The 26,999-nt window shown below is 36.0% G+C and overlaps 1 protein-coding gene across 6 annotated transcripts in view; it reads left to right on the top strand.

Moving 5' to 3' along the window:
- LRBA (LPS responsive beige-like anchor protein) overlaps window positions 1-26,999 on the top strand; it is a 367,939-nt gene that overhangs the window by 231,011 nt on the left and 109,929 nt on the right. For all 6 annotated transcript variants that reach the window (XM_030947121.1, XM_030947122.1, XM_030947120.1 and 3 more), the window contains 4 exons: window positions 15,624-15,741; window positions 16,726-16,828; window positions 18,025-18,140; window positions 20,372-20,484. In XM_030947121.1, the coding sequence (XP_030802981.1) occupies window positions 15,624-15,741; window positions 16,726-16,828; window positions 18,025-18,140; window positions 20,372-20,484 (450 nt within the window). The remainder of the gene's footprint in view (window positions 1-15,623; window positions 15,742-16,725; window positions 16,829-18,024; window positions 18,141-20,371; window positions 20,485-26,999) is intronic.

Here is a 26,999-nt window from a genome sequence, read left to right as displayed (position 1 = left end):
TTGCAAGGGTGATTCCCTGAGCCAGCTGCCTCTGTGCCCATAGGAACATTAATGGCAGGAGCAAGAAGGCAGCAGGACCACAGAGTTCAGCCACTCTCGTGGCTGCCGCCTGCTGTGCAGCCATAGCCATAAACTCCACCCGTAGTCAAATGGTAACTTTTTACTGAGATCCTTTAAATCGGTTGGAAACCTAAATGGAGTGTGTTGTGACAAGAATCACAAAAGTGGAGAGTTCAGCCCTTTCAAAGATAAATAATCTTGTTATCAAGAACAGTGTCCTTTGGGGAGAAAATGTCTGGTGTTAAAATTGAGTAAGATATATATATAGAGTATTATTGTCAACTGCCACTGATTTCTACTGCTGTTTTAATGTAATATTTTCATGGGTTTTGTAAAAAATGCACACATGTATTTGTTGTTTTGGGAATGATCCTAATTACTCTTTTGGCAGTTTGACATCCTTCTGTATATGTTGGATACAACATCATTTATACGTTGTCTCTGGACTGCTTTTCAAACACAGATCCTAAAGCCAAGGATTCCTATTCCAGAGAAGAAAAGCTCATGGATATCTCAAGTTGTGTCCTTATGTAGAAGTCAGTTGTTTCTTCTAACTTAATACTGAAATGTTAAAGCTGCTCCATTCCCTGTTCCTGGGTAAAAGTTGAGTTTTCTACCACTTCCCAACCCGTTTCTTGTAGTGCTCACAGGATAATGATCAGATATTACTGGTATGATGCTTCCCCCTTGAGAAAGGAATGGCATTAGTGTGTAAATATTGAATTTTTACTGAGTCTGTGATAGCATCCAGGACTTCCTTCCTGTAATCTTAGTGAAGGGTTGTATGATCTCTATGGCTGCAGGTGCACCAGTGCTATTTAAAAACTAATTTAATTATGCCTATTACATGTAAAAATGTTTCTTTTATGTTGTTGTATGTCTTGCATTTAAGCAACACGGTGCAGAGATTTTTTTTCTCCTCTGGAGAAAGTGTTCTGGACAGATAATACTTGGAAAGTAAGAGTTAATTTTTACATTTTAAAAATTATGGCTTTTTTTTTTTACTTTCAGATTTTTCATTTTTAAGTATTTTCAGGTCTAGTGTTCCAGTCCTTGGCCCTGCAGTTTAAGCCTAGACATAACCAGTTAGTACTGTCAGAAAAGTCTTACAGGAGTCCTGATTAAAGGATTTTGATAAAGTAATTAAAATATTAGTTAGGCTAATTTCTTCCTTTAGCCTGTCTATGTTTGTTGCTTCTTAGCATTATGAAATTTGGAAATCATCATACAAGCATTATCATTCATCTACATATTGGAGCCAGATTTTTTAAAATTTGCTTTTCAAGAGATTCTAGTGTTAATTTTCTGAACTGTTTGCAAAGCTGCATAATGTTTTGATTTATTTTGTTTGTTTTATTTTATATTTATTGCCAAATATCATGTTTATAAAATGTAAAATCATACAATGTAGTGTCTCTGGAAATTCTCTTGGCATATTCCATCTAAATTACTTTAAACAACTCTATCTGATTGCTGTTTTCAAAAAGAACTGAATAATTACTGTCCTGAATTCCAACAATATACACAGGTTTGCTGGAGAGAGGAGTAGATAAAGCATATGTTTACATGACTTCTGCAATAAATGGTCTCCCTATACAGTTTGCAAATAGCAATTATAATTTCATGTTAATAAGATGCAGGAAAATGTGCTGAAGGAACAGTGCTTTGCTGCTTTTGTCACAGTTTCATCAAACTGATTTTGTCAGCACTGGAGCATAACCCTTGCCACATCAGTTTGAGTGCTCATTAGGCAGCCGATTTGTCTGAATCCTCATTAATTTGATTAACTCATTTACTTATGGATGGTGACATGTTATGTGGTACAGGAATGGTGGTTAGAGACTGGAATCAAGACTCTCCTTGACTTTGTTAGCATTCAGTTGTTCATTTGTTTCTGCAATAAACTGCTGCATTCGAGCACTACAGCAACAGTAATTTACATTTTGCAGAAGTGCAGCATCAGCTGAAGGGTTGAACTTAGATTGTGTAAACTTGCACCTCTGTCAGTCAACTACAGACAGCAGTTTAGGAGCTTGGTAGGTTTACAGCCTGCTCCAATTCCCTATTTATTTCACTTGGGTACTAGACTTTCTCATAAGAACCTAAACAGCTCACTCAGTCATCTGGTTAAATATAAATTAAGTAAAAAAAGGGAAAGAAGTAGAAAACATCCTCAGTTAACACATTCAGAAGAGGGAGATGTTGTTAAGCAGGGGTACTTAAAATACTTTTCTGAAGGATAGGTTTCGGAAAAATGATCAAAATGGAAAAAAGAAATCAGTCAATGATTTATATCAAATTCTGTGTATTCACAGTGTAGAAATTTGTATTTTTACAGTTTGATATGTTGATATGCCTCTAATATTTTAAGGTGCTGACTGTGTGCAGTTTTGGATGCCAGCCACTATTTTGGTGGTCGTATGTGAAACTGGAGAAGAAAATTTAAGCATGCAGGGTTTAACAAATAATAAAATATTTTGTTTGAATTCAGTGACTCTGAATTTGAGTGGATGGCAAGCATATTAACTCATGTGCAATTTTGAGTCGAGATCAAATTCAGTTTGGGATAGCTCAAGAAACAGTGGAGTATTTCAAATGTTCTGAAGATGAAGAAGCCTGAGTTCTTGACCAGCCAAATAATTTTTTTTGGTGAGAATTGCATTTGCAATTCTAGGGCTGAATGTGCAGCACAAAGATTCCCTGTGCTGTGGTGAAGCAGAATGCTTTTTGTATTTCTGAGGTGCAAAACAAGCCTCCTCCTGGGCTGTGGCATTATTGGAGAACCACAGTTTGCAAACACAGGCCAGAAATCTTTCTCTCTAAATGCAGGGCCAGAAGCAACAGTTGGCTACATGTTGGCAAAACTACAAGAAAATAAAACCCAAAATGCTTTCAAAGATGAAAGAAGAAACTTGCAAAATTTCAATGAAACTAGCAACTATCTATGGTAGTGAGTCAGACTAGAACCGTTCCATCTCCTTTGTTATTGTCCTTCTCCCTGCCCTAGGGAGAATATCTGAATACCTGTTGAACTCCAGCTTTACCCTCAAACATAGTCCTTGGAGAAAGGAGGGATTGGGGAAGCAGCAGGAAGTGACTGGGGATCGATGAGGTGCAACGTTTGCAGGGCAGTCACCTGCAAAAATCCTTGTGAAACTGCAGCTTGAATGGAAGGTGGTAGAGCAGGAGAGAGGAAATAGGATTGGAATTGTTTGGGAAATAAGGCAGATTTTTAATGGAAAGGAGAGTTGGGAAAAAAGGTAGGCCATTGAGTGAACTGTAAAAGTGTTTTTTCAATTTACTATAAGTTAACTAGAGCTTTGCTTTAGACTAAGGTGTAGTTGTTACTTCATTTTTAATAATCATAAGTGTGCATTTATGTATACGCTCTAACACTCTAACTGTAACTAACTAAGTGAGCTTTTTGATAATAAAAAAATACTGTTTCCCCTGTTCAGTCGTCTTGTCCCGAAGTTAGGATTGATGATGTTCTTAGGTTTCTTGTAAGGTTAATAATAAATAATAATAATGATTATTTATTATTATTATTATTATTATTATTATTATTATTATTATTATTATTATTATTATTATTACCTTAATAATAAGTTAATAATAAATTTCTGTAGAATTGAAATGAGATCAAGCATGGGAAAATACCCTGTCATTGTAACAATTGCACAATATTTGTTGTTGTATTTATTTATTTGTATATGCAGTTTTACTGAGTCAGTCAGACCAGTCTTGTTTCATTGAGAAGGTGAACAAAGTGCAGGAGGTCTTGCATCCTTTCTGTAAAAGAGATTACTGTCACTGAATTAATAGAGCTAAAATTTCGCCCACTCTTTTATATTTTTTGGGAGGAAACAGCTCCAAATGCATCATATGTGGGAACTTCTTTATACTAGATGGGCTCTTTTAGAAATGTCATTTATTTTAGTTTACTAATATATGCCTGTATTTGGAGTGATGGAGAGAATTTACAGAAACAAGTTCTTTGACTTCTATTCCAATTCTGTGGAATCATATCATAGAATATTTGCAAAGTGCATATGGAACACAGATAATATTCAAACAGGAGGCTGGTGATCAGAGTTGAATTACTGGGCTCTGAATTTTTCTACATCCACCTCTTTTCTTCCTTCACTTGCTCTGACAGCTACAGACCGTTTCTCTAATAGGGCTTGCATTCGAAGATAAGCCTGCATGTAAACAAATTAACTTTTCTTAAATGGAGAGCCATTTCATCTGCAATAATATACCAATTCATAAACTATCAGAAGCATATTTTTAAAAAAAGAAAAAGATAAATGACCCATTGTATAACACTTACTATTAGGCAGACTAGATGTCCCTGTGTTCTGGGAGATAAGGCTCTTGTATTATTACACCCTAATAAAATGAGTTAATGTTTTAGTATCAGAGATAAAAGGACAGTTGGATATATTTAATAACCAAACTGAGAAACACTTAATTTTAGTTGTCTGTAGCAATATAACACAAATTCCCCTGTAAAACAAATTGCACTTTTGGAATATACTTTAATGTGCATTCGACAAAGGAGAAAATGAGGTGATTGAAGTTCAATTTGTAGCATGTTATTAACCATTTCCGCTTGACTAGATGTGTAAAAGGATAATGGATGAGGGTTTTATTATTGCCTTTCTGCTAAAATGAAGTGGTGTAAAAGATAAGGTGATGAGATTAATGAACATAAGGAAAAGGCGTAATCAATCAAACTCCAACAGGGTGATGAGATGACAGTACTTAAGATTTGCAAGGATTTTAAAAGTGGATTTTATCAACACCGACATTTTGTTTGGGTGCAATGCTAAGAAGCAGATACTTGCCAATTTCAGTTATTTTTTGGTAGGTTCAATTACTACTGTATGTTTGAAGCTTCAACAATTAATGTAACAAATTAAAGTTGTTAAGTCTTTTGTTAAATTTAAAATTCATATTAAAATCCCCTATATGGTTATGAAAGGGGGTTAAGCAAGGAAGGATGTTTTGTCAAGCAGGAAGGATGTTTTATTGATCAGTTTATCAGTTCTTCACTGGTGGAACACTCCTAGATGTGTCTGGATGAGTTATTTTTAGTCTGTACTGCTGCCTCAAGTTTTGCATCCAAATCATTTCAGCATTTCAGTCACTGGTTTTCATGTGCTCAAGGAAGAGTGAGAAATGCTTTCCTTGCCCTATAATAAGTTCTCAAACATGAAACTCTACAAGATTTCAACTTCCAACTCCTCAAATAGAAAATTGATTATCTTGTAGTGATAAATCTGCTAAAGTTTCTAGCTGTAAATGTGTTCCTCTTTGTAGATGAGATATTTTATACTTCAGATCTCCAATCTTCTTTTCTCTAACACATATCTTAAAATTGTTACCCACTTGAATATCTATAATGTTAATGTGTTATGGGAAGAATTGATTACAGGTGTTTTACTTGTAAGTACTTCAGCTAGAGAAAACCCTAAAGGTAGAGCTACTGCCTTAAAATATATTTTTTTTAAGAATAGAAGAACATTGAGTTCCACACCAAAAATCACTTAAGAGCTGCAGACACCACTGGAAAATCAAATTTTCTAATGCCTTTACTTTTCTGCTCCTTGTGAAAAAACATGCACCTTTTTCAAAATGTGGACTTGACTAGGAGGGGAGCTGCTATCCAGTTAAGGTCTTTTCCCTACTTGAAAAAATAATTAAGAAGGGCTCCCACATTCTTTCAAATGTGGTAAATTTATTTGAAAAAATTGCCTATTAAAAGGCTGCCTTAATTTAGTTTTGTAAATGAAACATGCACAAGCAGGATAAATTGCTGTATTTTTGCAAGGAACTTAGTTCTTGGCAGCACTTAGGTCAGGATGGATAGGATATTGCTATGGGGTTAGGATTTTCTAAAGAGAAGCAGTTGAAAATACTTTTCCCTGTTGGCTTCAGCATTTATGAAACACTGGTGGTACTGGCTGGAAACTGGAGCTTTGTCAATACTCCCACATTAGACTTGACTTTTTCTGGCTTTTCGGAAAACTTTCAGTTTTGCAAAACAGCATCATGGGTTTGAAAGATAAATGCATAACACAGCCCAGATTAAAATTCTTCACAAGAGCTAATATTTTTGCATAGACTTACTGCCCTCTCTCCTCCTGTCACCTGCAGAATTCTTTGATAGACTTATTTTTTATTGGGCCCTCAGGAGCAACAAGTTTTAGATTTAATACCCCAGGGGGAATGGCTAGGCAAATCATATTGTTGGATCAATTGTTCAGCTATCCCCAGACTGCTATCTGTGTATCTGTTACACTTGAATCACATTTTCAAGCCTTTCTTATCAATCATTTGGACTAGAAATGCAGTTTAATTTTCTATTGCATTTTTAAGCTGAAATAAGGGTTATATTCTTGTTCTGTTACCCCAGAATCATAGATGTCGTTGTAGACCTCACATTAGTTGTGCCCCTGGCTTAATTAATCTTAGGAAAGGGTCTCTTCTTGTAGGAATGCTTTAAATCTGAATTTATATTACTTTAGTTTAGCATGTACTAAGATGAATATCAGCAGTTGTTGTATAAAACCTCCTCTTCACATGGCTTTTTTTTTTCCTTTAAAAACATGGGGTAAGTTTTAATCGGACACATTATTTTTATGGGTGATCTTAAAGGGTTTTTCCTTGCAGTCACAGGTCATAACAAAACCTTGGTCCGTGATTGATTTCAATCAGTTCTGAGAAATTAATCTACTTTTACAGGAATATAAGACAAATGTAAGAATACAGACACAAAATATGAAGTATACTCATGTGGGACTTTGTTATAAAAAGGAGCACATAGGAGACATGTGCTTTGATAACTAAGAACATTTCCTTGATTTTGTTGTCATTTGGCTATGGTTTACAGTAAATGAACTTACAGTGAGTGGAGAAGGACTTGGGCAGTGAAGGGTTTTATAGCAGTTCTGCGCTATCTTCTTTCCCAGATTCTGAGGGCAAGAGGGAAAATCTGTTCAGCATTATATACAGTCCTGGGCATCCCAAATGAGGCAAAGCCACATCGGCCCCTACAGCTGCCCCATTTTATTTGAAGGGGATTTGGTTCCTGCAGCACTTGAGAGTCTCTGCAGCACAAAGGTGGCATTGAGCCATTTTTGCATCCATACCCCCCTTGCAAGGGGCACTTTGTGTGCCACATCTCTCCTGAAACCCAGTGCAGAATCTTCTAATGTGAGTGGCTGGCTTGGCAGCTTTGGAGTCTGACTTTTCTCCTTGCTTTCAAGAGGCACATCTGTTCTTCCATGTATGGGCTTGCTTCCCATTAATGAGCTGATCAGATGCAGTGTTTCTTGATGACTGGTATTCTAGCTTCCTGCCAGATGTGTGGGGGAGTTTTTGTTTTTGTTTTGTTTCTGATGAAGGGATATGAAGGTCAGCTTACAGGTCACTGATTTAAAAAAAAAATCATTTTTTGGCGTTGAAACTTATTTTTTCATTGCCCATTTGCTTTCTGCTCCTCCTTCTGCAGGATCAAATGGAAACAGCAGACACTGGACAGCTGCCAGTGCTGCAGGTGTAGTGGTTCCTTCTTGGTTGTAGTTGCTGCTTCCACTTGCACATGTTCTGACTGGAGAGGCCTTTGCTGGATACGCGGAGAAGCAGCCCATGGGAGAAGTCATATCCTGAAAGTAGTGAAATAGGCAGGGGCAGGGCACCAGTGGAAATCTGACATGACTATTCTCATTTGCTGTTCCAAATACAAATTTGAAGAGACATTTATAGCAAACATGAGCCTTATTTTTTCTAAAAGAGAGGCTCCCCAGGCCAGTGATCACAGTACCAGTCTGACAGAACTCAAGAAATGTTTGGACAACACTTTTGGGCACAGGGTGTGACTCTTGGGCATGTCTTGTGCAGGGCTGGGAATTGGATTTCAGTGGTTCTTGTGGGTCTCCTCCAACTCAGGATAATCTATGATTTAAAAAAAAAATTTCAATGTCTAAGTATCTTTAAGAGACAGCAAAACAAAGATGGCTTCTGCATTGTTTTCTGTGCTGTGCCTTTAAGACGCTTGCTCCTTTTTCTTACATTTCACCATACATAGTAAGTAATACTGCTGTGGATATGAGCTACTGTGAGTCTGGCAATTTTCCTAATTTTTAGACTCTGTACTTGTTAAAGATCCACCAATAGTCTGATAAGGACTATCCTCCAGGACTTTTCTGCACTAGGAATTTTATAAAAGGAGAGAGATCAACCAGACTTTAAACTTCAAAAAACTTTAAACTTAAGAAAAACCCAAATCTACAACCTTTTTGTCATTACACATATATAAAAAAATCTCTCCTTGATTCCTTTTAACTATTTTTCTGGCACTTCTATCTTTGAACAAGGGAAAGGTTTTTAGGGCTTGTTGTGAAATCCTTCTTTTAAATTGCAGTAATGTTACAACCTCATCACATGGTTTTGAGTCACCAGTCCTGTGTTGTCTTACTTCTACTAGGAAACTTTCTGTACAATTTATATTTTCAAAATATGGATCATGGTCATATCACCTTGAAAACATACTTTTTTTTTTTTAATTGGGAATACCTGATTCTGGGGAGTGTGCTAAAAGCTTTTGAGGTTAAGATTTAAAAGATTTCTTATTTTATAACCTCCTTTTCAATAATAAAACATTTCCATAATGAATTCAATCTGAATTTGTATTTCCTTTTTTTGTTAGCTCACAAGGAGATGGGAAAGCTAATTAATTGTTCAGTTTTTGCAGAGTGACAATTTGGAACATCTAAAGCTTCCTGTTCTTTGTCTTTTAGTTTTCTACATTAATAAACTTGAAGGTGAGCTAACTAACAAGGTAGCAACAGTTGTGGTGATACAAAGTTATGCACCAAAATAGGAGAGCTGTGAAGGACTTTTTGAACCATTTAGACACTTGCTTCTCAGCTGGATAGATAAAATGATGGCAAAGGGATTTTTCCCAGCTAGTTTTTCAAAATTGTGTATCACAGGGTAATGATATGGAATGCACCACTGCACCATTCATTGCTACAAAGTCTTAATACTGATAATACATAATTTCAGCATTTTTGATGCAAATTCCACTATTTAATATCATCAGCTTCTTTTGACAGCTTCTACACAGTGAGAAATCACTTCATGGAATTCTGCTCACTGATGCTTAAGCTCTCTTCTTGAGCTTTTGCAGGTAATGTCATTTTTTTCAATGTATAAAATATGAAATCAAAACAAGCTTTTTTAGTATTTGCACTGTGTCTGTTTAACAGATGGAATTCATTGACACATGAAATCCTGAAGTTGCATGATTTAATGCAGTCCAAAAAGACTAGGTTGAGTTATTTCTAAATGATTTAAAGATTCTTGGTTATGACTTGTTGTCTGCATCATTTTACATACCAGGTATATGAAGTCTGTATATGTATGAACATCAGTGCTGTAGCAAATAGCATAAACAGGTAACCCTGGGAGAGGAAAAATGTTGCTCTTCTCCAGGTGAGGTAAACATCTGTATGAGCCTTTTGTATCTACCTCTTGAGGAGCAGATCCAACTAGCTCTTAAATCAGAATGTAACTAAATCAAGATATCAGTCAACTCCTACAAGAATCTGTGAATTTTTGCAATTCTGGCTCCTTTTTTATCCTAAATAAGCCTGCTGTCGTGTTTTGCAAAGAAAGTAATAACTTCATGTCCTGAACCTTGCAGGGCTTGGACAGTCGCCCTAACCTGTATTAATTTTCTTCTTTTTAAACTTCCACTATCTGAGGCTGCATAATTTACCTTGCATAATTGTCTTTAGCTATCAGAAATTCCTGTTCTTTGGGTTAATTAAATGTTTTCTGATAGTGGTAATGAATTCCTGCTCTCTAAAACCCAGCAGCGTTAATCAGAAGGAAAAAAAAAAGAGACCCAGTTGAAGGAAGTAAGAGAGTTGGTACTAAATTTGCTAACATTGTTCGCACATACATGTGAGGTGTTTAGAACCACATAGTCAAATCAGAAAAGTTCTGAAATACAGGCTCCCTCAGTAATTTTATTTCCAAGTTAGATTGGGATTATCAGGAAGAAAGTTAGTAGAAAACCCCTTTCAGAAAATTTAGATTGCACACAGATTTTTTCACACTGAAATACAGCTTAAGTGACAGGACAAAGGGAGAATATATAGTTGTGCATTCCTTTGTTTTAATAATCTGGGAAGCATTTTTCATGCTATCATATATGTACTGATCTGTGGTCTGTGACAGACTTTATTCTTATTATTCCTCTTATTTCCAAGCACATGGTGTTTCTTTTTTCATTGTGTAGAGAGAAATTATTCCAAAACTGAATGGGTCTAGAAACAGAACTAAATCCTAACAAAAGATTAAACTATTTACAGGTCCTGAAGCCTTAAGGTATTTTAGGCTAATATAAACAGCATAATGTGAAATGGGAATTTCAGTTTGTGGTAAATCTGTCTGTCCCCAGCAGCTTCAGAGAAAATAATTCTATCCTTCTCGAGCACATCAATTTGCTAGTCGGTGGTTCATGTATCAAAGAGCATTCTGTGAAAATATCAATATCATTGGTTAATATAAATGAAATTAATTTTTAAAGCTGGGCTAAAGGTTGACATCTGAAAAATTGCATTACTTTGCAGAAGAGAAATTTCTGTCTTCCAGTGAAATTTCAGGTCATAAGGGCAAGTAATTTTCACAATCTTCAATGGGAACCAGTGAAATATGAACTTCATTGTCACCTAGCCCCAAAGCGATAAGATAAAATGAGCTGATACATCATTTGCTGTGGTTTTATCATCTCCTTCAGTAATTGGAAGAGAAAACATAAGAGTCCTTTACCACCCCCCTCCCCAATCCCTTCACCACCCACACCCAGGCATAAGCCATTTTGCTCTGATCAATACAAAGGTCACTGAGTATTTATTTATTTATTTTATTTTTTTATGCCGGGTAAAACTGTCTAGTGGAACATTAAAGTAATGAATATGTTTAATTGAGTTTGTCACCCATGAAAATGCTGAACAGGGTTGTGTAACAGACTGTGCATGCTCACAGGGGGACTGGTTGGGAGGCTGCTGCTCACTGCCTGTGGATTTTAGTGGCTGATTTTGTAAATATCTGAGACTTAAAGCAAGCATCTTGTTTGCTGTTTCTTTGAGAAATCTAAAATAAACCAATGAACAACTCTGATTTATTGAAGAGCATGTTGATGTTTAAGATCATTAATAGTCTGATCTAATTCCCTGTTAATTCAGTTGTACTTAGACGTATTTAAACAAAGAGCAGAGTCAGACTCTTTCACTGTGAATCCTGCAGCCAGGAACTAAATAATACCTGGACAGTAGAATCCTAGGGTCTTCAGATGCAAGGCTGAGGTTAAGGTAGAAATCCAGGTTTCTTGTAAGCTGAGTGTCAGATTTTGTAGCCTCTGAGAGCTGTAATTTTGCCTTCCTGACTAAAAATAACTCCAAATAACCTGGAATGTTGCTAGAATGTATTTATAAATTTTCTCTCAACTGTAATCAAATTAGAATGTAAGTTAAATACTCTATATTTTTATTCAGTGCGTTGTTGGTTTTTTCTTTGTTTTGCATTATAACTTATTTAAAATTATACAAATGTGCATCAGCTTTTTAAATAAGCTATTTAGCTTTTATTTTACTCATGGCAGTTAAGTTGGCTGGCATATTAAAGTAATATAATTATTCAATTAATGTTTCAGTTCTATAACCATTTGCAGACTTAATTACTTCTAGCCTATTCACATTTTCAAGATCAATAGTACTTTTCTCTAAAATAAAATAAAATATACGATAGCTGATTGGCTTGCTTAACAAGTAAAGCAAAATGTTCATTTAGTCTTCAGTAAAATATTACTTTTCTAATTCAGGAGGCAGCTGCAGTGATGGGGCTGGTTTTTCAACTATTGCATGAAGTATTTTACAATAGACATTGTTTATGATAAACATTCAAGGAGAGTTTTGAAGAGAAGGTAGAATGGGGCATTTGTATTAAAGACTGAAAAATCACAGAATAGCTTCCAATTAAATGAGCTTTTTTTTGTTTTGTTGTGAAATTAGCGGATGTATCACTGTAAATCGTGAACACTTACTTATGTATGATCTTAATTTGTGGTCAGCACTGGTCTGCCTGAGTTTTCATGCTACTCTGATTTCAGAGTCTCCTCCAAGTAGAATTTGAATCTGGCTGTTCTTTACTCACTAATTTCTTAGGGAGTTTCTGACAGCTGTGCAGTGTTGGGGCCATCAGCATGAGTACAGTGACTAGTACAGGTTTAGACCTTCATTTCTAATCCTTGAAGTAAAAGAAGGGACTTCATTCAAAGGGGAAAGTAATTTTGTATTTTTAGTAATGTTGTCATGATGCTGCTTCATCTGGTGTTGTCAAAGTCTAATTACAGAACAGTTCAATGAGATTTTTGAAACTGTGGAACTTTACAGTTGCCTCATTAGTTTATGTGTTTTTAAATGAAATGGTAAACAGTATAAATTGTCTTTTCTCCTGTAAGGTGCTGTATCTTTAGAAACAAATGAAATGTGCAGTAGATTGAACTTCAATTTAATATGTGTTGAATCAACTGAAATTCTGTAAATACTTTCTCATGTGGGGAAGGCAGTACTATTTCTGCAAATTAAATTAGATTGTAGACTCTCTTTAGTCTCTGCTCCACAACTTGTTTCAAAACTGGTGGTAACAAAAGGCAGAAATGAGTTGGTTTTAATCTCAAAATATTGTGCGATGGTATGAAAAAGGTAGCTATTCTTAAATTCTGAAGTGGAGCTGTGTGTTTTGTGACTTATGGGTGAAAACAGGCAAATGCAAAAATAGTTCTTGAAAGTTGTAGTTCTGATGTCAGAAGTGATTAAAAAAATAATTTTTGTTTGCCAGAATAAAAATGCTGAATTTTATTTGAAGAACGAGCCAGTTTCTACAACTAGCAGTTTCTAATAATATTTTCTAGGTAGTGAAAGGCTGTGCTGGATTTTCATGAGGAGCACTTTGCCATAGACATGAAAGAAATGTGTTTGTCTCCTGGACCTTTCATCCGCTCTAGGTGGAGGGAGTGATGAGCGGGGCAGCGCTGCGTTGCCATGGCAGCTGGTTCACTGGCGGGCTAGAGCCCTGGCTAGGGTGCTGTCAGTGCACCCGGAGTTCCAGAGAGCACAGTGTCCCACAGAAGGGCTGCTCCAACCTAATCCAGTTTTAATTGAACTCCAGAGACTTTGAAGTGAGGCCGCAGAGCAGGCAGGGGCTGCTCCAGCCCGGAATGAAGGCCCTGCTCAGCCCGGCCTCAGCTGCTTGTGTCTCCTGATCAGTTTTGTTAATGAGTGCTTCAGAGGTGCTTACAGCAGTGACTGTAGTGTTTCTGGGGCAGGTCCAGTTCTGCTGTAAATCCTCTCCCTCTGAATTCAGTTACCTCACCTACTTGGTTGGCTCTACAAGGTGCACAATGCAAGCCAGCTCTGCTCTTTTCAGGCTGGTGCTTTTCCTTCCAGTTTTAAGGAGGCTGCAGGCGGCAAGCTCTGGGCCTCATGTGGGGTTGGCAGTCTCACAGAAAATGCTCACTTCACAGGGTAAAAGAAATAATTATTTAGAGTGCTGCTTTTACTTACACTATCCACATAGTAAATGTTTGAATTTGCCATGCATAGACCAATGGGGACAAACAGGCTGTTGGATTTTAGTTGTTGCAGAAAATTGGAGGTTACCACATTGCTGTCTGTCTCAAAAAAAATCAAGCATTACAATTAGAAGCTCCAATTTCAGGATCACAAGATGGATGAATATCATCAAAAAGTACCAAGAGATTTCTGTGATGAGCACTGCAACTTTGTCTCTTTTGTTGCCTCTTTTGATGTTGTATTCTTAGAGGATATTTATATGCATGTGACAAAAACCAAGCATGGTGGTTCTGAATAGCACCACAGAATTATACAAATCTGCCAATTAGTGTGGATGGGATATGGGTGTACTATGGGAAGTGTCAGTGTGGCCCAAGTCTGTTAGTTCCCCAGTTCCAGAAATGTTTAGCAACCATTGACAATCTCTGGTCCCTTCATTACAGTTCTAGAATTTTGTACTGGAAGAATTATGTATTATGAGTTTTTTTCCTTCTCTTTCTATGTGTGTGTGTGTGTGTGTGTGTGTGTGTTTGCTGGGAGAGAAGTTGGCACTTGTATTGAGGTGAAGATGATTTGCTTTGTATGTTCTGATCTGTGCTATCAGCTTTTGGTTTCCAGTCTTGTTTGCTTTTAATTCACAAAACTGGTACAATATTTTATGCTGTATTGTGTAGTGCTTTTATAATGGTGCATCTGCTCTCTGTGCTACAAAAGTGCAGGTTTTATTTGTCAATATATGCTACATGCAAGGCAAAATCCTCCTTTGTTAAAAACCTGTAAACAAATTATTGGCTTAATTAACAGTCTTTGTTATGTTAAAGACTTGAATTTCACTTTTTCATTTTTGTACACAATGTGTTTATTGCTCAAGTGAAATTGTGGTAAGAATGATGTTAACAAGGATTGCATATGAATCTCATTTTCTGTGATGGTTGTCTATTAAGTGCTTTTGTGTTTGCTAAAATTGACAAATCTCAGATTTTCCTTCTCCTATAGTTTGTTAATCTGAGGTAGAGAAGTGTCCAGTCTCTATGTCCTTTAACACTTACATAATTAAGCTTTGAAACGGAAAGGAAAAAGTGAAGCAACAAAGAAACAAAGTGGCTGAGGACTGAAAATGGAATTAGTTTGAATTGTGAAGGCAGACTAAGCATCTGTGTCTGTCAGATGGGATGACAGGAATTGTAACAAGTTACTTTGACAACCGCTTACTCCATAGAGAGATTATGCTGAGTTCATTTGCAGGTTTGTGTTTAACCTTAGCTGACAAAATGATACTTAACCTCTTATACAGCCAACCTTTCTAGTTCTAGAATTAATGAACGCTGCCTTAACGATAAACCTAAGGAACATTTTTTTTCTTCAAAGACATTTTTTTCTTGCTTATTTGTTACAGGCCTGTTATTACAATGCTGAAGGGTGTGCAGATACATCTAATGCTACTAGAAATGCATTCCTGAATACAGTTTTATGCTTTGCTGAAATGCTGAACATTTAATAATGTTTTTGAAACTCTGAAAATGTTATGAAAAATAGACAGTTGTATTTAAAGGAATAACTGCAAGCAAATGTTTAAAATATTTAGCATGAATAATTGAATTCAGGAGTACAAGAAAATGTATTAGAGATTCATAACATGATTTGAAGTTCGTGCATATTTTAATTTTGCTGCAGGTTTTGCATGTAAATGCTAGAATCCATGTTTAGATTTTAACTGTCTACCTTGGGTTGGTATTGGTACCATCTTTGGATTATCCCAGACCAGGTATTTTACAATCTGAATTAATTTTATTGGTAGAATCCATGTTTATTGGTAGAATCCATGTTTGTGGGTCAAAGAGTTCCTCTTTTGCAAGGTATTACCTGTCCAGCTAACATATTTAAAACATCCTTTCTGTCTGTTTCTCCTAGATTCTGGCATATACAGAAGGACTCCATGGAAAATGGCTCTTCTCAGAGATTCGGTCTATCTTTTCCCGACGTTACCTCTTGCAAAATACAGCACTGGAAATATTCATGGCAAATAGAGGTACAGTGAGCTTAACTAAATGACAGGTCCCCAAGGATGTGGGGACACGTGCATTCTCCTTGGATGTTTAGCCATGTCTGCTTTGGCATGGATTTGTGTAGATAGAGGAGGGGCTTGTATTAAATGTATCAGTATTTAAGTTAGTATTTTTTTGTAATTTGGTTTCTCCTTCCAATTCTTTTTTCAATGATAAATTATGATAAACCATGAAAACTGTGCATTATCAATGCCTCACTTCCATTTATATCCACGTATTTATTTGGCATTCTCTGAGGACTCCTGCTCAAGACAGTCCTACCTCTGATTTGTTATGCATGAAGGATTTTTGTGTCCCCTTGGAGAGCTGATAGTTGTTAGTTATACACACCAAGAACAACTGAATGAAAGAATTTCACTACTGGATTAGACCAGGGACTGCTATGCCTTCATGCTTTATTTAAAATGTAGAACATTGTTTTGGTAATGGTATTGTCCAACAGAATATTAATCATATGCATCAACACTTGTTGTACTCTCTGAAGTCATAAATGGCCACTGATGATACCATAATTAGATTGTTATTCAGATTTTTAGGTTGCTGTTTCAGAAGTGTCATTCACGTGTCTCAGACAAAATAGGAAGATAGTATTTTGAACACTATTTCTAGAAAATATCTAGAAAGTAAATTAGTAAATGTGTGAACCAGTTAATACATACATTTTTAAATTTGTTCTAGTCAGTCAATCTGTGCATATAAGTTTAATTTCTATTCATAGAGGAAAAAAAATGGAGACCTTGTAAGATGTGCAACAGTGACAACTTCTGTTGAAATTCCTGTTAGTGATATATAAAAGGAGTTCTGTAAATTTAACAGAAATATATCTACAGCAACCTGAAGGAAACTTGCCTGATCTGTTGAGCACCTGAGATTAGGGTTGCATTGTGTTGGTTGAGAAAGCCTGAAATATGTAAAGTCATGCTGTCTTTCAACTCTTGTACTCACAGTGGGTGTCATGTTCAACTTCCCTGACCAAGCAACAGTAAAGAAAGTGGTTAACTGTCTACCTCGGGTTGGTATTGGTACCATCTTTGGATTACCCCAGACCAGGTATTTTACAATAAGAGTTAATTTTATCTGTCAGTTCTAAGAGTTGTTTTTATTTTCATCGATCCAGCCCACATGGTTTGAAGCATTTACACCTACTCGTTTACAGAACATGGAGCAGGAGACCCTTGGGGAGTATCTTGATAGTTGTTACTTTAATTTTTTATTTTTAATCAATTTCTGTACATAGAAATGGAATTAAAATAGTTTGGGATGTTTTCTGTTGTGTTTTGCAGTTTTTTTATAGAGTCCAGAAAAAAAATCTCTTGGATTGCTCCTATAGTCACTCTGTAAGAACATCAGGATTTCTATTTACAGAAACAAATTGTGTGAAAAGTTTTAAATGTACATTGAAGACACATTTGCTCAATATTTCACATCCATTTGTACTGATCAATTTGTTTGCAACATAATGTAGGTTATTAAAAAAAAAAAACAGTTACAGTTTCCTTGAATGGTTTACCAATACCTGTAAAGTTTTTTTTAACTAAAACTACATATGTATTTTTTTTCCTCCCTAAGTGATGTGGGTTTGGTATTTACAGATGTTTTTGTTATGAACAAAACAGTCTTGGGAATTTTATGATAAACTCTTCTCTGTTTGATTTATCACTCCAAGGAATGACTTTACAGTCTTCTTTCACAAACATTAGGAAATCTGGCATCAAATTCTAAAAGTTTGAGTTATTTATGACTAACTCCACAACACTGCCCAGAATTTAAACCTCAAGAGGATGGACTTCATAATGAAATTCTATCATCTTATCATTGTTTTCCTTTGTTCTTGAGGGATTTAAAAAACCTCTCCTTAAAGATGACTTGATTCTTATGTGAAATTCTGAAAGTATTGTAATTTTCTTATTTAATGATATTCCATCTCTAAATCTCCAGTAAAATATTTCTGTAATACATCAAGCCATCATGGAGCAGCTGAATTTGCACAGCTGTAAAGATTTCTGTTGGAAAGTTTTCAAATCTTGACATATCCAGCTGTCAGATGCATTAATTCTTTTTATTCTTATTAGATTATAAAACTTTAAAAATGAACTTCAAGTATCCAAGTGGCAGTTTGATCTCCAGAGAAATCTAGCCCAGACCTGGTAGAAAGAATATGTACTACTGCCACTAAAAATCAGCTATGTAAAAAAGGAAGACCCACCAGTTTTCTCATTACTTTTTCCAATTTTCCTTGTTTTCAGACGCATTTCTTTGGCTAGTCCACGACAGATCTTCAAAGCTTCCAACATGACCCAGCGATGGCAGCACCGAGAGATTTCCAACTTTGAATACTTGATGTTTCTAAACACTATAGCAGGTATTGCTAATTAATGTTCATCCAAATTACTGTAATTACACAGAAAAGGAGTTGGCCATGGCACAGTCACAGTAGCCATGGGGCACAAATATATTTTGCTCTTGTAATGAGTAGTTTTGTCTATGTATGATTGTGTCCTGAAAATCTTCACAAAAATCCTCCTAAGTTTACTTCATTCATAATTATATTTATGTTTATGTAAGACTAGAGAGGTATTCATAACACTGTACTGAGCTGCACTTAAAATCAGAATATCATGACTGTTGCGGGGGGACAGGAATGATATAGACTGTTAACTATTTAGCAAAGTCTCAGAAATAGGAACTTCTTTATCTTCAGTATTCTAAGTTTTAATTTTCGTAACTACTATCCTCCCTAAATATCATAGATGCTGAAATTTCTAGGAAATCTCAGCCAGTGAGCAGAATATTCCTGGAGCCAATAAATACCACTGTTGCAGGATGCATGGTTGGTCTCAAGAAAGGGTGTAGTGCTTGGACTGCCAGTGCTGCTGGTCTAGGACACCATTAATCCAAACCAAGCCTAATTTTTATTCACTTATTTTTGTCCTAACCACTCATTCTGTAAACACTGAACTATATTTTGTTTAACACATCTTACCCCATCAGCTTCTAACCAGCTGGGCTTCAGTTTACTAAGTGGAGGCTGACTGTTGGGTATCATGACATCCCTTTTATTTTCCAACTCATTCTATCCTCTGAGCAACTTAGAAAATTTCTCAATTTTCAGCTGTTTTCTGTGGTGAAAGCTCTGTTAATTCCCTTTTAGGCTTTGCTCTTGCTAAAACCATTGATGTAACAAATGCCTGTACTTGCACTAATTGCATTTTATACAAATGGTCACTTTTGGTGCTTTCTGTAATCAGTCATCAAGATAGAGGTGCCAGGATGCTGACAGATTTTTCAAAGTAGGGGTCGATCTGCTTGCCTCGTTACTGCTCAAGCTGAATGAGGCTCATCATGACACTCTTTTCTATGGCTCCAATGAATGATCCTTTTCAGCTTTAATATATTATTGAAATTATAAATTGAATTCTTATCTGCTTGGTGTTTGAGGTTAGAAGAAGCAAAAAGATAACGTTATGGAAAGAGGGAAAGTTGAGCTGCCCATGATAGGGAGTTAAAAGAATGATGGTTACCCCAGTGTCATGTAAGTAGCCTTAATCCTCAATAACAGGTAATGTGCAATAAAGCCAAGTGATCAGGGAAAGACTGGCTATATAATTTAAAAATTCTGCAAACCATGCTGGAAAAATACTGAGTTGTGTGAGAAAACTGGTAGAAGAAAAACTGTGGTGGAGATTTAGAAAATGTTTTCTGTCAACTTTACAGATTGGATTGTAAAATAATATTCCTGGGAAAGAGGTTAAAACCTGTCTTTGGAGACTTTTAAGACCAGGCTGAACAAAATCTCAAGAACATGATGATTGAAGATGATATGAATGAATAAGCCTCTGCAACAATATAATAAAAGAGCCAGGATCTATGTAAAAACTGCATTTTAAATTTAGAAACCAGGCTTTGTGATGTGTTGGTGTGTGTGGTATATGTTTATTCTAATTGAATATTTTGTTTTTACTGGAAGAAGTGTATTATTTCCATCTTAGATATATGAAGATGTACACATGAACGTATATCCAAAACAAATTCTCTATCCTGGTAAATGTTGGCATATCCATAGATGGACAATGGGCAAGAATGAATTCTCCTCAAAGTGATTCTCTAGATGAAGCAGTTATTAATAGAAAATTTCTTCAGTCTGAATTCCTGAGCTACTTCATTCTTCTTTCACATATTGTATTTAAGACATTATGTAAAAAGAATGCTTTAATTTTTAGTATCAGCAAAAATCATCGACCCTCCATTTTTGGAAGTGTTTCACCTTAAGGAAATGGAAGACAAGATGATGTAAACAAGGAAAGAGAAATGCATAGGAAATGAATGAATTTAACTGTCAATCTTACTGTATGCAAAAGAGTTTACAATTAAAGGGAAATGGGCTGAAATGTTTTAGATTAAATACTAGCATATTGTCAACTTTCCCATTATCCTTTCAATAAAGCAAAATAGAATGTTGAAATTATAACAGATCTGAAATAAACTGCAGTTCTTTCAAGCAGCTCATAAAGTTATATTGTTGCATCTGTGAGATTGTTATTTTAGTTAAATGTAGCTCTTTATTCACAGTGGAGTTTTTTTGTTGTTTGTCAGGTCGAACTTACAATGATTTGAATCAGTACCCTGTCTTCCCTTGGGTTATCACCAACTATGAGTCAGAGGAGTTGGACCTTACGCTTCCTAGCAACTTCAGGGATTTGTCAAAGGTATTTGTCATCAAATACACTTTTATAGTTTTATCATAGTAGTTTGTAGTCTTGTAAACATTTTCTATGTTTAGTACTATGTTTAGTATTAATGTTTCCTGCACGACCTTTAAAAGTGTTTAATTTCTTCATGTGTGTACTGATAATAAGAATCAGATTGTGTAAAAATGAATTATTAATGTATTCTTATTGCCTCTGATTGTATCAACCCAATAATTGTTGTTGGAAGGTGCTCCTAGTTGGAACAAAGACATTACATTTCATTTCAAATTTTAATGAAGTCAGAAATGCTGAGGCTGTTAAAGATTAAAAATTAGCCTTTTTCTGTTTATTTTTTTCTGATGAGAATTGTACTTTTTTTAGTAGCAAACCTTGTGGTACCATTTTATTTTAGGTACTGTTAAATCACTGCCCATATTCCAATGAGTAGAAACTTCATTTTATCATTTCCTCTGTGCACCCCTTCAGATATGCTGGAGTAATGCAGCTGTCCTTTGTCAGAAAGACATTGCCAGGTTTGAACAACTTTTCCAAACAATTCCTTTCTGGCAGAGTAGCCTTGTGAGTTTTTGCAACAGTCCCCCCACCATTTGCAGATTCGATATACAGCCTGTTTATAGAGTGTGATTGTTCTCTTGCAATGCTTTCCCAGAAGGGACTATTTCATTTTACAAAGTAGAAGTATCTCTAATTTTCTCTACAAGGACTGGGTGCACTGATCAGCAAGCAGGGTCTTTTTCTAAAAGGTAACTTTTATGGGAAATGGTTGGCATGTGGAGCAATATAGCTAATTAGTAGAAAAGGTAAGGAGAGTATTTTAATTATAGCTCTTTTTTTAAAGTCTTATATAAATTGGTAATTTGCTACTAAAAATGCCCATAGAAATATGGCAGCTTTAAAAGTTTTTGCTTTCAGTTTGCAATTGAATAAACTAAAAACTAGTCTGTGAAAAGGTTTTATTATTGATTTAGTTTTTTTAACCTTAAAAAAGGTACTGTATAGTCAGCAAATATTTAGACAAATATATATATATATATGTTTATATATATTTGAATATGTGTGTGTGTATATGTATTTGAAGACTGTACCATGCCTTTTGAATGTGTATATGTACACGTTTAAAGCTAAAGCAGAGATTCTGAGGTACTATTGTTGTAACTTTTCCTAATAGTGTTACTTAATGTGAAGAAGTCATTAACTCTAAGGTTTCTTAGAATGTCTGGCTGACACAGATCCACATTCATAGGTAAACCTGCACATATTTTATATTTTAACAAATCTTTAAAATGTAAACATTTATTTATTTGAAAATATTTTTTTCTTTGTGGAATTCAATAAATTCTATTTAATAATCCTCTGGCCAGAAAGTATCTGAAGGTAGTTTACAGCCAAAAATATCTATCACCAAGCTAGAATACTCTTGTGAATTGCACTTAAATTAACATTGAAAACTTAAAAGTAACATCAGTCCTGCATAGCTTGAGTTAGTACACAAATTAAGTGTACTAATCATTAATAAATTCATTGGTGATGCCATGATTTTTGCAACCTCATTTTCCATTAACTTTTGTTAAGTGATGCTTCTGCATAGATCATGTCATTGCTGAAATGGTTGAAGACAAGGAAAAGAATTCTCCAAGTGCTGTCAATTCAATCAGCACTGTAGTCCTGGTCTTTCTTCCTCCTGAAAGAGACTATATTTTCCTCATTTTAAGTCAGGTATGGCACTTAGCTCCATTTGAGACATTGGATAGCAAACCTGCTCTATTTATATGTTTTTGTTATTAACATTGACTGGTTATATGGATTTCTCTGTTCATGAAAGTAGTCTTTGAGGAGGATTGCTAAGTGTGCTTTCAGTTCTGAGGGAATCTTTCCATTGCTGGTGCTGAGGGAGGACATTACTCAGATTTCATCTCTATCTACATTCAACCTTCTCAAGCATTTGCTGGAAAACTGGGAGCTTTAAACAGCGCATAATTATTGCATATATATATATACACATATCTATGTGTATGTACATATACACACACAATTAGAGTCTTTATGCCATACCTGTTTCAAATAAAGCAGTTCAAGTTTTGGTTACTATTTTGGCAGTTCTAGCAGTATCAACTCCATGTAGCTTAAATGTTAAACTTCATGTCAGATGATGAATTTGTGACAAGTATCTGGAAGACCTTGCTAATATTCTACTAGGAAAATATTGTGATATTTTCATTGTAGCACTGTTATCTTGGGGGTAGTGGTTCCAAATATTTAGTAATTATGTATTTTGGCATGTCCATGCTTTTGCACTGCTAAATGTTTTTAAAATATTTATATTTCACTTAAATGTCTACATGGTTGTAACAGTCATTTATTTCCTTTCCTTATGCATGCCCAGAGACTCATCACAGTTTAGTGCTTCCACTGTGTAAAGAAAAGGAAAACTTTGATTTTGATCTGGCAGAAAGGAAGTCAGGTCAATATATTTTCTTTTTTTTTTTTTGGTGCCTAAGACAATGAAGAATTTACTTTTTAAAAATTGTTTAGAAATTGCAAGTTGTGTCAAATCTAAGTAATAGGTTATTTTAATGTGTCAGCTAGGAGTCCACAGTTAGTACAGATTTAAATAACTGCAGAGTGTAGGTTAAACCAACACTTTATTTAAGCAGATTCTTCTGGCACTGTTTTGAACATCAGTCACACAATGATAAACCAAGGCAACTGGAATGGATTGTGGTTAATATTGCTGTCAGCCTGACGAACGCTCCTGACAAATGCCAGGAGTGCACTGCCAGTCTGTTACCCTGCTTTGACTCAAGTGTTTATTCCTTAAGAGGTGACTGTGCTTTGGAATGAGTATTACATATTGTATTTATAGAGGTATATATTTTATTTATACAACAGGCACAGTTTCCCACCTGAACGTGTTGCCTTTTCTGCATCACCTATGTTATTCATGAGCACATTCTTTTCCTTATTCAGTGGAAGCAATAAATTGCATTGTATTTCTGAACTTGGATAAGGAAAGAAAATAGAAGTAAAAATATATGGCAAATACTGAGATATGGAAGCATGATTTTATACTCTCAAAAGTTTGTTACATCTTGTTGTTTGTTACATTTTGCATCCTTGCTGTATGCAAGGAGCTGTTGATAATTTTCCTTTCATAAGGCACAACGTTTGTGTAAGATCATAAACTGATGTTACTGGAAGACGAAATTTATGCTGCTCTTAAATCTTCTTTTCTCTGCAGTATAGCTACATGTGTACATAATAATATTTTTATTAATATTTTTATCTGTTCCATGTAGTATTTGCTAAATCGTCATCAATTTTATAGAGGCTGTTATGCATGTAATGACTTATTTTCCAGTCTAGTGTACAGAAGCAACAAATAGCTCTCACCTTAGTGAAGTGAGGTGTTTAATTAGTATGTGGGAGCCACTAATATAAAACACACCTTGATGGAAGAGAAGTAATAGATTTTTTTTTTACTATGAAAAATTAAAGTAGTTTTGTTGTTCTGATGTCAGCTTTGCTGTTGGGTGTTCTTCAGCATGCCAACCTGATTTCTGTTGCAGGGTTCCCATTTCGGAAGCACAAAAGCACTGCATATAAAACTTGTGCTTCATATTTTCCCTTGTGTAGAAGCAGATCTGGGATGGGCATGAAATTTGCTTAGTTATTTTCCTCTTGGCAGAGATAGAAACTAAAAAATGGTTTGATGTGAACCTATTAGAGTTTTGCAAATTTTTAAAAGAAATCTTTTTTTTCTAGAGAGGCATTAAATCCTATGCAGATATTCTGTGACTCAAGTGCTTTCACATAGGAAATGTAAATTACATTGTATTCAGCTCGTGCTGAATACGCACAAAAGGAGTGCAGTTAAAACTGATGAACTCACCAGGACTCAGTGTCCTTCTAAGTATAAAGCATGTTCAAAAATTGGACACTAAGGGAGGATGAGAAGAACAGTGTGAGAAATAACAAGAGTGGATGTAGCGGCAGTCACTTATTTTGATAGGCAATTACATCTGGAATTTAGGCACTAAAACTTTTGAGGCATGGCACTGCTGGGCTCAGCAGCTGTCCTGGCTGTCTTGTCACTGGTATTTCAGGCAGGAAATTTGTCATCTGTATCTGTGACAAAAGGTACCACTTAGTTAAAAAGTATTCCAAAGTCAGACAGGATATCCTCAGAAGGAAGGTGCAAATATTCTTCCTTTCAGGGTGCTTCACATGAATCCCTGCTTAAAGCAGGACTTTACAGGAAGTAAAATGTTTCAAACTTTGTATTAGAATCCATGGTATTTACAAGAAGGCCCATTAAATTTTCTAGAATGTTGGATATCTCGAGAAACAATGTTTGAGATATTAATGCCAGCCTGAATGATACCTGGGATATCTGTGATATCTGAAAAGGAGACACATATTTCATTATTCATTTTTTAGTCCAGTATGGATTTTAGTATTTTTAGGATAAAGTCTATTTCTCAGATCCTCTCCAGTTTTAGATAACAAGTTTTCATAGTTTTTTTTTGTGAAACACAAGTTGCTTCTTGGAGGAGAGGAGTACTTCATCCTCTCTAAATGTAGGCTGACAGACCTAAACATTTGGCATAATCACATTGGGAGAAACTTTTAGGAGAAGGGAAGCATACAAACAGGAAGTACTTGGAGCAGAACCTTTCTTGTGTTGGTTAAATTTAGGAAACCATAAAAGAGAAAAATCTAGCTAGGAGAATGAAGACCCTCTTTTCCTGATCTGGTTTCATTGCATACATAGAGACCTGAAAAGGGAAGATGGGAAGAGAATTGCAAAGACTGTCTTTGAAGGAAGCTGTGTAAGATTATTAAGTTCACATCCCATGACAGTTGTAGAACTTTAGGACTATTATGGGATTTCTTTGTTCAGATTGGATAATCTGTTTTGTAATTAGAAAGAGTACAAGCTAAAGCGTTGAGTAGTCTGTTATATTCCCTTGGAAGTTTTGACTTAATAAGATCATTTTTTCCCAGTTCTAAATGGGGAAAAGTGATTTTGTGGAACTCTGGAATGCCAGTGACGCTCAGACAGATGCCGTCATGGATGAGCGATAAAATGGGTCGATTATCCTTTCTGACAGCTGAGCTACTGTGTTCTAACATTTCCAGAAGCGCACTTGCCAAAATTGGGAGACAAAGCTGCAAAGGGTCCCATGGGTCTGTGGCTGACATGCCCCAGCCCTCTGTCCCTCTGTCCCCAGGCCGTGTCTGCAGCACCACGGCCAGGGACCCTCCCAGAGCGAGCCTCGGCGCCTGGGGTTCAGCACCACGGACAGGGACACCCCGAGACTATTTCGGGGGAAAAACACAGGGACAGCTGCGAGCAAGACGGGTTTGTTTAAATTAAGTAGATGTTGGGTTGTTAAGGCCGACTTAGACGTGGTCCTTAGAGACACTCAGCTGTTTGGATTTTAGTGTCAATTTCTTTCCCGTTAAGGATGAAGATTGATATTGCTGACGGGGGGGTCTATGTACAAATCACGAAAAGGGCGGGACTGCTGGGGAAGGTACCTCGAGCTGTTTATTTTCTAGCATCAGTCTCATTACATGGTTATGACAATGGGAAGATGCTAGTAGCTCACATCCTCGGTAGCAGACAAAGAACTTAATAACTTACTTTGAAAGTTTTTTGACCAATCACACAAAGCAAAAGCATATTGACAGTAGTTCTATCCAGCCACTATAGGCACACATACCTTTGGTTAAAAGAATGCTTGCTTATTTCGAATACAATGCCTGCTTGTAAGCCTTAAAACACAATGCACAGAGCTCCATTATTAAGCTTAGAACTTCCTAATATCTTGCTAGATATACTTTTCTGTAGCTTAGGGAGTTATTCTAGACAAGCGTTAATACACAGACCATTGTTCTATTTGTCCTTACTTTTCTACTTATGTAATTTTTCTGCTGACAAATCTTACGGCTACTGCTTAGCTCTAACTGCTGTTCTGCTGTCTCTGAGGCCTGCCTTTTGCAGCTTTCCCCAAACCCGTCTGATTTTAAGGATTCCCACAACTGAGTTGATAGGTTGATTTTAGCTTCATGTGCCATCTATCTCAGGACTTTTTTTCTAACAAACATGTGATTTCCACAGTGGTCTGTTTCTCCACAACTCCTGTGGAGACCTGCTGAGGCTGGAACTTGACCCAAATGTATCTCTGAGATGATTATCAAAACATCCTTTCTCTCATCCTACTCTGAGTGCAGGTAGACATATTCTGGTACTTTATGTTGCTCAATGACAGTGTCATAACCAGCCTTTTATAGCATCACCTTTGAGGGTTTTTTCTTGTCTTTAGTTGGTTATTCTCTGCGTCATACCACCTCCTCTAAAGAATGTTACAATAGATAGAATGCTTCTCATTTCCATTCTTGCTTTTTCTTCCATGTTCTCCTCTCTTCCCACCACAGGCTTATTTTCTGAAGTCACAGGAAGCATACTATTTGTACTTCAGATGCATATATCAGTTTCTAGGATCACT

This window comes from Camarhynchus parvulus, chromosome 4 (assembly GCF_901933205.1).
Source record: "Camarhynchus parvulus chromosome 4, STF_HiC, whole genome shotgun sequence".
Taxonomy (NCBI): Eukaryota; Metazoa; Chordata; class Aves; order Passeriformes; family Thraupidae; genus Camarhynchus; species Camarhynchus parvulus.
This window is presented reverse-complemented; position numbering and strand designations above follow the sequence as displayed.